Source organism: Oncorhynchus clarkii, unplaced genomic scaffold (assembly GCF_045791955.1).
Source record: "Oncorhynchus clarkii lewisi isolate Uvic-CL-2024 unplaced genomic scaffold, UVic_Ocla_1.0 unplaced_contig_5622_pilon_pilon, whole genome shotgun sequence".
Taxonomy (NCBI): domain Eukaryota; kingdom Metazoa; phylum Chordata; class Actinopteri; order Salmoniformes; family Salmonidae; genus Oncorhynchus; species Oncorhynchus clarkii.
The window spans coordinates 3,348-18,079 of NW_027258983.1; the positions used below are offsets into that span (position 1 = coordinate 3,348).

General features: G+C 44.4%; 1 protein-coding gene across 1 annotated transcript; it reads left to right on the forward strand.

Annotated features, from left to right (window-relative positions):
- The first annotated feature begins 10,452 nt into the window (after positions 1-10,452).
- LOC139399389 (uncharacterized) lies at positions 10,453-11,688 on the forward strand. The gene has a single exon (XM_071144792.1). The coding sequence runs from the start codon at positions 10,453-10,455 to the stop codon at positions 11,686-11,688; it is 1,236 nt and encodes a 411-aa protein (XP_071000893.1).
- Positions 11,689-14,732: the final 3,044 nt, after the last annotated feature.

The following is a 14,732-nucleotide window of genomic DNA, read 5'->3' on the forward strand; positions in this document are numbered from 1 at the left end:
ACCCTACCCATTATTGATTAAGGGGACCTTAAGGGGACCTCATTTGGCTGCCTTTCCTTCCAGTTCTCTGCTGCCTGTGACTGGAACAAATTACAAAAATCGCTGAAGTTGGAGACTTTTATTTCCCTCACCAACTTTAAACATCTGCTATCTGAGCAGCTAACCAATCGCTGCAGCTGTACATAGTCCCTCTGTAAACAGCCCACCCAATTTACCTACCTCAGCCCCATACTGTTTTTATTTATTTACTTTTCTGCTCTTTTGCACACCAGTATCTCTATTTGCACATGACCATCTGATCATTTATCACTCCAGTGGCCTATTTTATGCCTACCTCCTCATGCCTTTTGCACACAATGTATATAGACTCTTTTTTTCTACTGTGTTATTGACTTGTTTATTGTTTACTCCATGTGTAACTCTGTGTTGTTGTCTGTTCACACTGCTCTGCTTTACCTTGGCCAGGGCGCAGTTGTAAATGAGAACTTGTTCTCAACTAGCCTACCTGGTTAAATAAAGGTGAAATAAAAATATTTTAAAAAGATTCATATGTTTTGCTGCAGGCCTTATAATAAGATACTGTTGCTATGTGTCTAAAAACTCTGCCACTATACGTTGCACAAGCTATTTATATTAGTCTTTGTGGTTAAGCCCTGGCTGTTGTGAGAGTGTGCTTGCAGGCTGGGTCTGAGTCAGACTGAAACTAGATAAAGAGAAGTAACCACTGTCTGGTTTTGATATTTTGATCTTGTGAGACAGTGGACAATGCTAATGAATTCAGAGAGGCTACTGTACTAGGTTGTCTTATAAGGTAACCTCAGCTTATTGATACACACACACATTGACGCAGGTGATCATACCACTAGGGAGTGATCACGTATAAAATCAGCTGTGCCCTTTGGTGGGGTGCAGAACTCAGGAGAGACATCAGTTGTATGTTTGATGTTTGATTATTATGTATTATATTCAAATTGTTGTGATTTATAAGTGCACATTGAGTATTCCTTATTTGTTAAGTAAATAACAGAGCCAAGATAAGTGGAACCAACAACTTCGCTGAAAGTTGCATGTCACGGGGGCTATTCGAAGCTCATGCAGTACGCCACAGGATGTTTTTGTACTGATCAAGGGGAGTCAAGTCTGGAGTGAACCAAGGGATCTGTTCTTAGTTCTAAATTTTTTGAAAGGGGCGTGCTTATTTAACATGGTGAGGAAAGCACTTTTAAAGAACAACCAGGAGTCCTCTACTGATGGGATGAGGTCAATATCCTTCCAGGATACCAGAGCCAGGTCGATTAGAAAGGCCTGCTCGCTTGAGTGTTTTAGAGAGCGTTTGACAGTGATGAGGGGTGGTCGTTTGACCGCGGACCCATAACGGACGCAGGCAATGAGGCAGTGATTGCTGAGATCCAGAGGTGTATTTAGAGGGCAGGTTGGTCAGGATGATATCTATGAGGGTGCCCATGTTTACAGATTTGGGATTGTACCTGGTAGATTTCCTATTGAACATACTTCTTTCTGAAAGACACATTATAGTTTGATTACATTTCAGGGTATCTGAGGAGTAAATACAAATGTATTTTGACTTGTTGAAACAAAATTTAAGCTTTCAGCTAATATAAGACACGATAGAAATATGTACCCAAATGTTTAAAATCTTTAAAAACTATTAGAATTTGTTTGAATTACGCACCCTCCAGTTTAACTGGGCGGCAATCAATTTACATATGGTGTCCAGGGCACAGCTGGGGGCTGAGGGGGTCTTTAACAAGTGACAACAGTGAGAGACTTATTTCTGGAAAAGTGGATTCTTAAAAGTAGAAGCTCGAACTGTTTGGGCACAGACCTGGATAGTAGGACAGAACTCCACAGGCTATCTCTACAGTAGATTGCAACTCTGCCACCTTTGGCAGTTCTATCTTGATGGAAAATTTGTGAAATTGGAGATTGAAATTTCAGAATTTTTGGTGGCCTTCCTTATCTGTAATAGCTACTGTAAATTGGACACTGCTGTTAGATTAACAAGAAATTAAGCTTTCTGCCCATGTAACATGTCTATGTCCCGGAAAGTTGGCTGTTGTTAACAACATCATTCTAGTCACATATCGCATGTTGAGCAGCAACCGTCCCGTATAAGGGACACCAATCCCGAGAGCAGGGCTGCCCAACCATCTTCCTGGAGATCTACTGTCCTGAAGGTTTTCAGTCCAACCCTAATTTAGCATTTCTGATTCAGCTAGTTAAGGTCTTGTTGAGCAGCTAATTAGTAGAATCAGGTGTGTTAAATTAGGATTGGACTGAAAACCCACAGGAAGGTAGATCTCCAGGAAGGGGGTTGGGCAGGCCTAACCTAGAGGTTAAGATAGCCAGGTGAGACATATCACAGTCTATTATACAGGATATAAATATTGCATTCCAGCTAAACAATGGATATACACTGAGGGTACAAAACATCAAGAACATCTTCCTAGTATTGAGTTGCGCAACCACAACTCTCTTTATTTTGCATCTTGGTAGCAATAAGTGAAAAGAGCAAATGGGAATCAAGCATTTCAAATACAGGTACAGTCTGTTCCTTTTGGGTCAAACTGAATGACGTAGCATGTATTTGTTTGTTTGCCAACAAGGTTTTTGAAACGCAGGGAGTAATTGCCTCCAAGTAGAGTACAGGTCATGTTTTCTCTAAATAAGGAACAGGTTTACACGCACAGTGACACACACACACACACACACACACAGTGACACACACACACTGTGACACACATACACACACACACACACACACAAACACACACACACACACAAACACAAACAGTGACACACATACACACACAGTGATACACACACACAGTGGCACACACACACACACAAAGTGACACACACACACACAAACAGTGACACACACACACAGTGGCACACACACACACACACAGTGATACACACACACACAAACACAAACAGTGACACACACACACAGTGGCACACACACACACACAGTGACACACACACACACACACACAAACAGTGACACACACGCACACAGTGGCACACACACACACACAAACACAAACAGTGACACACACAAACACACACATTGGCACACACACACTCACAGTGATACACACACACAGTGGCACACACACACACACAAAGTGACACACACACACACAAACAGTGACACACACACACAGTGGCACACACACACACACACACACACACACAGTGATACACACACACACAAACACAAACAGTGACACACACACACACAGTGGCACACACACACACACAGTGAAACACACACACACACACACACACAAACAGTGACACACACGCACACAGTGGCACACACACACACACAAACACAAACAGTGACACACACAAACACACACATTGGCACACACACACTCACAGTGATACACACACACAGTGGCACACACACACACAAACACACACACACAGTTACACTCACACACAAACACAGTGACACACACACACACAGTGGCTCACACACTCACACAGTGACACACACACACAATGACACACAGTGACACACACACACAATGACACACAGTGGGACACACACACAGTGACACACACAGTGACACACACACACACAGTGACACACACACACAGTGACACACACACACAGTGACACAGAGTGACACACAAACAGTGACACACAGAGTGACACAAAAACACAGTGACACACACACACACACACCCAGTGACACACACACCCAGTGACACACACACACAAACACACACCCAGTGACACACACACAGTGACACACACACAGTGACACAGAAACACACACACAGTGGCACACACACTGTGGCAAACACACAGTGACACACAGAGTGACACACACACAGTGACACACAGATTGACACATCCACACACAGTGACACACACACACACACAGTGACACACACACACAGTGGCTCACACACACACACACACAGTGACACACACATAGTTACACACACACACACAATGACACACAGTGGGGGACAGACACACACAGTGACACACACAGTGGCTCACACACACACAGTGGGACACACACACAGTGACACACACAGTGACACACACACACAGTGACACACACACAGAGACACACACAATGACACACAGTGGGACACACACACAGTGACACACACGCACAGTGACACACACACACATACAGTGACACAGAGTGACACACACACAATGACACACAGTGGGACACACACACAGTGACACACACAGTGACACACACACAGTGACACACACACACACACAGTGACACAGAGTGACACACAAACAGTGACACACAGAGTGACAAACAAACACAGTGACACACACCCAGTGACACACACACAGTGACACACAAACACACACACAGTGGCACACACACTGTGGCACACACACAGTGACACACACACACACACACAGTGACACACAGAGTGACACACACACACAGTGACACACAGAGTGACACATCCACACACACACACAGTGATACAGACACACACATAGTGACACACACACAAACACAGTGATACACACACAAACACAGTGACACACACACACACACATACACAGTGACACACACAGTGACACACACACAATGACACACACCCAGTGACGCACACCCAGTGACACACACAGTGACACACACAGTGACACACACACAGTGACATACACACACACACACACACACACACACAGTGACACACAGAGACACAAACAGTGACACACACAGAAAAACAGTGACACACACAGTGACACGCACACACAGACACAGTGACACACACAGACACAGTGACACACACAGACACAGTGACACACACAGAAACAGTGACACACACAGACACAGTTACACACACACACAGTGACACAAAGTGACACACACACAGTGACACACACACAGTGATACACACACACAGTGATACACGGAAACACACACACACACAGTGACGCACACACACAGTGATACACGGAAACACACACACACACAGTGACGCACACACACAGTGATACACAGAAACACACACACACACACAGTGACACACGGAAACACACACACACAGTGACACACACACACACACACACACACACACACACACACAGTGACACACACACAGTGACACACAGAAACACACACACACACAGTGACACACACACACACACACAGTGACACACACACTCACACACACACACACACACACACAGTGACACACACATACAGACACTGTGACACACACACACACATACACAGTGGTACACACACACACAAACACAAACAGTGACACACACACACAGTGTCACACACACACACACACACACACACACACACAGTGACACAAACACACACACACACACACACAAACAGTGACACACACACACAGTGACACACACACACACACACAAACAGTGACACACACACACACACACACATGTGGCACACACACACAGTGATACACACACACAGTGGCACACACACACACACACACAGTGACACACACAAACACAGTGACACACACACACAGTGACACACAGTGACACACACACACAAAACACAGTGACACACACACACACACAGTGACACACACACACACACACACACACAGTGACACACACACAAACACAGTGACACACACACACACACACACACACACAGTGACACACACAGTGACACACACACAGTGACACACACCCAGTGACACACACACAGTGACACACACACACACACACAGTGACACACACACAGTGTGACACACACACACACAGTGGCTCACACACACACACACAGTGACACACACATAGTTACACACACACACACACACACACACACACACACACACACACAGTGACACACACACAGTGACACACACAGTGACACACACACACACACACACAGTGACACACACACATACAGTGACACAGAGTGACACACACACAATGACACACAGAGTGACACACACACAGTGACACACACAGAACACACAGTGACACACACAGTGACACACACACACACACAGTGACACACACACACACAGTGACACACACACAGTGACACACACACACACACAGTGACACACACACACAGTGACACACAGAGTGACACACACACACACACACACACACAGTGACACACACACACAGTGACATACACACACACACACAGTGACACACACACAGTGACACACACACACAGTGACACACACAGTGACACACACACACACACACATTGACGCACACACACAGTGACACACACACACAGTGACACACACAGACACAGTGACACACACAGAAACAGTGACACACACAGACACAGTTACACACACACACACACAGTGACACACACACAGTGACACACACACAGTGATACACACACACAGTGATACACGGAAACACACACACACATGACGCACACACACAGTGATACACACACACACACACACAGTGACACACACACAGTGACACACAGAAACACACACACACACACACACACAGACACAGTGACACACACACACACACAGTGACACACACACAGTGACACACACACAGTGACACACAGAAACACACACACACACAGTGACACACACACACACACAGTGACACACACACACACAGTGACACACACACACACACACACACACACACACACACACAGTGACACACACATACAGACACAGTGACACACACACACACATACACAGTGACACACACAGACAGTGACACAAACAGTGACACACACACACGGTGACACACACACACACACACGGTGACACACACACAGTGACACACACACACACACACACACACAGTGACACACACACAGTGACACACACACACACACACACAGACACAGTGACACACACACACACACACACGGTGACACACACACACGGTGAAAACACACTTCCTCATTCTACCTCCCTAATTTAATTATCTCTAATACACTTCCTCTCTCACTCTTACCGTTCTATCAGTCCATCTATTCTGTCATTCTCTAAACCTTACCTTTCTATCAGTCCATCTATTCTGTCATTCTCTAAACCTTACCCTTCTATCAGTCCATCTATCCTGTCATTCTCTAAACCTTACCCTTCTATCAGTCCATCTATTCTGTCATTCTCTAAACCTTACCCTTTCCATCAGTCCATTTATTCTGTCATTCTCTAAACCTTACCTTTCTATCAGTCCATCTATTCTGTCATTCTCTAAACCTTACCCTTCTATCAGTCCATCTATTCTGTCATTCTCTAAACCTTACCCTTTCCATCAGTCCATCTATTCTGTCATTCTCTAAACCTTACCCTTCTATCAGTCCATCTATTCTGTCATTCTCTAAACCTTACCCTTCTATCAGTCCATCTATCCTGTCATTCTCTAAACCTTACCCTTCTATCAGTCCATCTATCCTGTCATTCTCTAAACCTTACCCTTCTATCAGTCCATCTATTCTGTCATTCTCTAAACCTTACCCTTTCCATCAGTCCATCTATTCTGTCATTCTCTAAACCTTACCCTTCTATCAGTCCATCTATTTTGTCATTCTCTAAACCTTACCCGTCTATCAGTCCATCTATTCTGTCATTCTCTAAACCTTACCCTTCTATCAGTCCATCTATTCTGTCATTCTCTAAACCTTACCCTTCTATCAGTCCATCTATCCTGTCATTCTATAAACCTTACCCTTCTATCAGTCCATCTATTCTGTCATTCTCTAAACCTTACCCGTCTATCAGTCCATCTATTCTGTCATTCTATAAACCTTACCCTTCTATCAGTCCATCTATTCTGTCATTCTCTAAACCTTACCCTTCTATCAGTCCATCTATTCTGTCATTCTCTAAACCTTACCCTTTCCATCAGTCTATCTATTCTGTCATTCTCTAAACCTTACCCTTCTATCAGTCCATCTATTTTGTCATTCTCTAAACCTTACCCGTCTATCAGTCCATCTATCCTGTCATTCTCTAAACCTTACCCTTCTATCAGTCCATCTATTCTGTCATTCTCTAAACCTTACCCTTCTATCAGTCCATCTATCCTGTCATTCTCTAAACCTTACCCTTCTATCAGTCCATCTATTCTGTCATTCTCTAAACCTTACCCGTCTATCAGTCCATCTATTCTGTCATTCTCTAAACCTTACCCTTCTATCAGTCCATCTATTCTGTCATTCTCTAAACCTTACCCTTCTATCAGTCCATCTATCCTGTCATTCTCTAAACCTTACCCTTTCCATCAGTCCATCTATCCTGTCATTCTCCAACCCTCCATGTTTTCCTTTTGAGGGACAGCTTGTGGGTACATGTTTTATAAACGTATCATTTTAAATGAATAATGTACCCCCCCCCCCCCCCCCCCATCTAAAAATAACAAAACAAATAAAAATGTGTGGGGGGAAACAAAGAATTTGAAGATTTTTGTTGAATGACTAAATGTATGACCATAAGCACATGGTTTGGAGGGCTCTGTGATATCGGTCTTAATATAGTAAAGTAGTATATTTAAATACAAGGGACATGGAATCACCTCGACAGAAGAGAAGACCACTTTTGCAGCTTCAACATTACTAAAGTATATTTCCCTAATGAGTTAGACAGAAGTTAAATACAGTAACACAGTATAAAGGTATTATATGTGTGCAGTAACTGAGTATTACAATATTAACGTTGTTGTTACGTAGGACTTGCATTGAGTTATTACATTAGTGGAATAAGGAACGGTCACTAGTCCTTGTGTACAGTACTTACAAAAAACTCAGCTCATTGCTATGCATTTAAAATACAAGTATCAAAGCATTATGTAACAGGCTGATAAAATGTTGCTCCAAAAGTAATTATGATTTCATGACACAGGCATGAGAACAGCTTAATGTTAAGAGTTAACAGTAACTAAATATCACAAAACTGCTTTCTTGAATCAACTACAGCCAAGGTATGTGGAAAATCATGTTGTTTTTTTTCTGAGTAAACTATCCCTTTGAAGAGGGTATAGTGTTTGAAACAAGAAGATTTACCCTCAGATGGAAGGCAGTTCAAAGTCATTTTTGCCAAGCATCCAACTTGCTGTTTTCAAATGGCTTTGAATTACTCTGCAGTATTTCCAGGCATCATAGAATGAATTGCAGCTTTCAACTTTTTCAGTGGCCTGTTGACAAAGTCATACAGTAGTTGAGCATTCAACTTATTAATACTTATCTGTACAAAATATCATTGGTAGATTTTTTTTTACTTCATTATGTACACCTTGGGCAATGGACATTCAGGGGAGTGGACATACACAGAATGTTCACGTAGAAATGTATCGTGTAGATCCAATATGACTGTCAGATAGATTGGAATAGTATAGGAGATTGTGCGTGCTCTATTCATTCTATTTCTATATTCAACCTGTAGATACGGTCCTGCCATTAGTGGAAGGCAGCCAATAGTTTCAGAAAGGTAGTCACGTCCTGAGATCTGTGTGTAGCATGAGGGACTTACACATAAACATACGTATGATTCCTGTAGCCAAACTACACCAGCTGTTTAGTACGCGAGGTGAGGTCCTCCGGGCGATTCTAAACATGTCAGGTTCTTTACATCAAGGACTGGAGCGTGGGAATCAGACAACAGTATCAGGATGCAACAGCAATTGTAATTTTCAGTGTCACAAGGCAGACACACATTCTCCATAGGCCTTCATCATTCCTGTGCATCAGCTCTGTAAGCTCTGTACATCTGTCCTAAAAGACAGACTTCAATATCGGAACTAAAAGAAATTTCACAAGGTTTATCCTCCTGAGACTCAGCAATGCATCAATACATGTGTGTCCTCTCTAGAGGATATCAGTTCTTGGTCCGTATCTCTGAGGCCGTACAAGCCTCTGTATTAACTGGAGTTGATGTCCGCACCCCCGCTGAAATCAAATTATCATAATCCTCAAAAAATGTGTCAGTTTAAGCTCGAGTGAACAGATTTTTTCGCATTGGATGCGTCTCAATCCAACGCATCGGCCGATGTTGCACTTCCGCATCTGGGGTGAAAGGTGAAAGAAAATAGTTTGTTATTTTTTTATATCCCTCTGTGGAAAGGTGAGACTCTGACGAACATGTTGGTTGTTTTGCTCTTGGACGCACACAGGTCTCACAAGACTCTTCTGAAGGTCCCCTGGTACCAGTTGAAAAAATGTATGTAAGTATATCTGGAGACCTTAGTGCCAAAAATATTTTTTTTTAATACATAAAATATATATATATATATATATATATGTTTTTTTTTCTGAACCTTCCTATATCTCTCAGAACAGACGCTTTAGAACAAACCTCCTTTAGATTTGTTGGGGGGGGGACTGTTGTTCCATGTAGTCAACCTGTTAAAAGGTTTCTACCATCAGACCATCATAAATAGCCACTAGTCAGCTACCTGCATCCCCTCTCCCATGGACAGACCCCATACAGCACTACTCTCCCATGGACATCCCCCTCCCTGTGCTATTCTCCCATGGACACACCACCACCCCCTGTGCTATTCTCCCATGGACACACCCCCTCCCGCGCTACTCTCCCATGGACACACCCCCTCCCGCGCTACTCTCCCATGGACACACCCCCTCTCGCGCTATTCTTCTCATGGACACACCCCCTCCCGCACTATTCCCCCCATGGACACACCACCCCCCCACCCTGGGCTATTCTCCCATGGACACACAACCCCTGTGCTACTCTCCCATGGACACACCCCCTCCCGCGCTATTCTTCTCATGGACACACCCCCTCCCGCGCTACTCTCCCATGGACACACCCCCTCCCGTGCTATTCTTCTCATGGACACACCCCTTCTCGCGCTACTCCACCATGGACACACCCCCTCCCGCGCTACTCTCACATGGACACACCCCCTCCCGGGCTATTCTTCTCATGGACACATCCCCTCCTGCGCTATTCTTCTCATGGGCACACCCTCTCCCGCGCTATTCTCCACATGGACATACCCCCTCCCTGTGCTGCTCCCCCATGGACATACCCCCTCCCTGTGCTGCTCCCCCATGGACATACCCCCTCCCTGCGCTATTCTCCCATGGACATACCCCCTCCCTGTGCTGCTCCTCCATGGACATATTCTCCCATGGACATACCCCCCTGTGCTGCTCCCCCTCTGTGCTGCTCCCCCATGGACATACCCCCTCCCTGCGCTATTCTCCCATGGACATACCCCCTCCCTGCGCTATTCTCCCATGGACATATCCCCTCCCTGCGCTATTCTCCCATGGACATACCCCCTCCCTGTGCTGCTCCCCCATGGACATACCCCCTCCCTGCGCTATTCTCCCATGGACATACCCCCTCCCTGTGCTGCTCCTCCATGGACATACCCCCTCCCTGCGCTGCTCCCTCATGGACATACCCCCTCCCTGCACTATTCTCCCATGGACATACCCCCTCCCTGCGCTATTCTCCCATGGACATACCCCCTCCATGTGCTGCTCCCCCATGGACATACTCCCTCCCTGTGCTGCTCCCCCATGGACATACCCCCTCCCTGTGCTGCTCCCCCATGGCTGCTCCCCCATGGACATACCCCCTCCCTGTGCTGCTACTCAAACCTCCCTGTGCTGCTCCCCCATGGACATACCCTGTGCTGCCCAACATACTCCCTCCCTGTGCTGCTCATGGACATACCCCCCCAACACTCAGATTCTCATCTAATCTATTTAATTTAAACGATAGGAGTGCAACCATGTTTCACTTTGAACTATCCACGGTCTGAAAAAAAATGTACCCAATAATAATAACCCATAGCATTTACAGTACAATAAAACATATAATTGAATTCACACAGTAATATTAATTTAGTAAATAAATCTTTATCAGTCTTCACACCTCCAACGTTGTCAGCGCTCCCAGGGTACTGTAGGAACGTCCTGCCCCAGAGAAAGCCACAGATCAGCTGTGTTTGACCCCTGTGATAGTCCACAGATGGTCAGCCATCCAAACAATGTATTGAGTAATCACGCTGGGCCTCAGTGCCTGCAAGTCGCAACCTTATCTCCTTCCACTACAGCTTTGAATTACTCTACAGTATTTTCAGGCATCATAAAATTAATTGCAGCTTTTAACTTTTTTCGGTGGCATGTTGACAGGGTCAAACAGTAGTTGACCATTCAACTTATTAATACTTATCTGTACAAAATATCATCGGTTAAATATAATTTAACTTAATTATGTACACTTGGCGCAAAGGACATTCAGGAGAATGGACAAACAGAATGTTGAGATAGAAATATATTGTGTAGATCCAATATGACTGTCAGATAGATTGGAATAGTATAGGAGGTTGTGTGTGATCTATTCGTTCTATTTCTATATTCAACACAGAGTTCCAGGTACAGCCCTGCCATTAGTTGAAGGCAGCCAATGAAATATATTTTTAAGTAGTTTCCTTCTAAGATCTGTATTAAAAAGTTAAAAAGTAATCACTTTGAAATCTGTATGTAACGTGAGGGATTTACATAAGTATACACAGAGTGTACAAAATGTTATGAACACCTTCCTAATATTGAGTTGCACCCACTTTTGCCCTCAAAACAGCCTCAATTCGTCAAGGCATGAACTCTACAAGGTGGCAAAGGCATTCCACAGGAATGCTGGCCCACGTTGACTCCAACGCTTCCCACAGCTGTGTCAAGTCCGTTTTGTCACTAAAGCCCCATACACTACCCACTATTGCGACCTGTATGCTCTCGTTGGTTGGCCCTCGCTTCATACTCGTCGACAAACCCACTGGCTACAGGTTATCTCCAAGTCTCTGCTAGGTAAAGCCCCGTCTTATCTCAGCTCACTGGTCACCATAGCAGCACCCACTAATAGCACGCGCTCCAGCAGGTATATCTCACTGGTCACCCCCAAAGCCAATTCCTCCTTTGGTCGACTTTCCTTCCAGTTCTCTGCTGCCAATGACTGGAACAAACTGCAATAATCTCTGAGGCTGGAGACTCATATCTCCCTCACTAGCTTTAAGCACCAGCTGTCAGAGCAGCTCACAGATCACTGCACCTATACATAGCCCATCTATAAACAGCCCGTCTATCTATCTACCTCATCCCCATACTGTATTTATGTATCTTGCTCCTTTGCACTCCAGTATCTCTTCTTGCACATTCATCTTCTGCACATCTACCATTCCAGTGTTTAATTGCTATATTGTAATTACTTCGCCACCATGGTCTATTTATTGCCTTACCTCCCTTATCTCACCTCATTTGCACTCACTGTATATATACTTTTTGTTTTATTTTGTTCTACTGTATGTTTTGTTTATTCCATGTGTAACTCTGTGCTGTTGTATGTGTCGAATTGCTATGCTTTATCTTGGCCAGGTCACAGTTGCAAATGAGAACTTGCTCTCAACTAGCCTACCTGGTTAAATAAAGGTGAAATAAAAAATAAAATAAATAAAAATAAAGTTGGCTGGATGTCCTTTGGGGGGTGGACCATTCTTGATACACACAGGAAACTGTTGAGCATGAAAAACCCAGCAGCATTGCAGTTCTGGACACACTCAAACCAGTGCGCCTGGCACCTACTACCATACCCCGTTCAAAGGCACTTCAATATTTTGTCTTACCCATTCACCCTCTGAATGGCACACATACACAATCCATGTCTCAGTCGTTTCAAGGCTTAAAAATCCTTCTTTAACCCGTCTCCTCCCATTTATCTACACTGATCAATACAGGATCATACCTTTCACCTGGATACACCTGGTCAGTCTGTTATGGAAAGAGCAGGTTTTTCGTAGTGTTTTGTACAATCAGTGTATAATTCCTATAGCCATACAACTTTTTAATACATGAGGTGAGGTCCCCAGGACTGTTAATACGTGAGGTGAGGTCCTCAGGACTATTAATACATGAGGTGAGGTCCCCAGGACTATTAATACATGAGGTGAGGTCCTCAGGACTGTTAATACGTGAGGTGAGGTCCTCAGGACTATTAATACATGAGGTGAGGTCCCCAGGACTATTAATACATGAGGTGAGGTCCTCAGGACTAATCTAAACATAACAGGTTCTTTACATCAAGGACTGGAGCATGGGAATCAGACAATATCAGGATGCAACAATACTTTATTTTAATGTTCAGTATTGCAAGACAGACATCTCCATAGGCCTACATGGAACTCCGTACAACTGTCCTACAAGACAGCCTTCAACAGATGGCAATATCAGATTTCTCACAGACAAATATCACTAGGTGTCATTCACACACTCAGACAATGATGATCTGCTGTAACACACAGAGAGTGTGCCCAGGGAGGAGAGCTAGGTGGAATATGGACGCCAACGGCTAAAAACACTACATTCACAATCATTCCTATTTCTCATACTTACTTCACTAAAACCACCACCACCAACCACCAAACCACCAAACCACCATACATTTTTTTGTTATGTGTCGGATCCCAGTAAGACTAGCTGTTGCCATTGGCGTTGGCTACAGTGGCGATTTTAACATGTAAATCTTAGTGGGACAAACTTTTTTTCATGCATGCCATCAAAGCCACTACACAACACAAAAAAATACATTAATTGCACAATAACATTGGCAAATGGTGCCCACAAACTGTTAGGGCCTACATAAAGCTGTCCCAACAGCAGAGTCCCAACACCTTACCACCGCTGCACCTGGCTATCAGCGGAGCCTTGTTTGGCAGCGAAATAGTTAATTCAGCCTCATTTACTGCCTTTTTA

Bases quoted from the DNA above. Each gene is read 5' to 3' on its own strand.
- LOC139399389 (XM_071144792.1), top strand. From the start codon at position 10,453: ATGGACATCCCCCTCCCTGTGCTATTCTCCCATGGACACACCACCACC.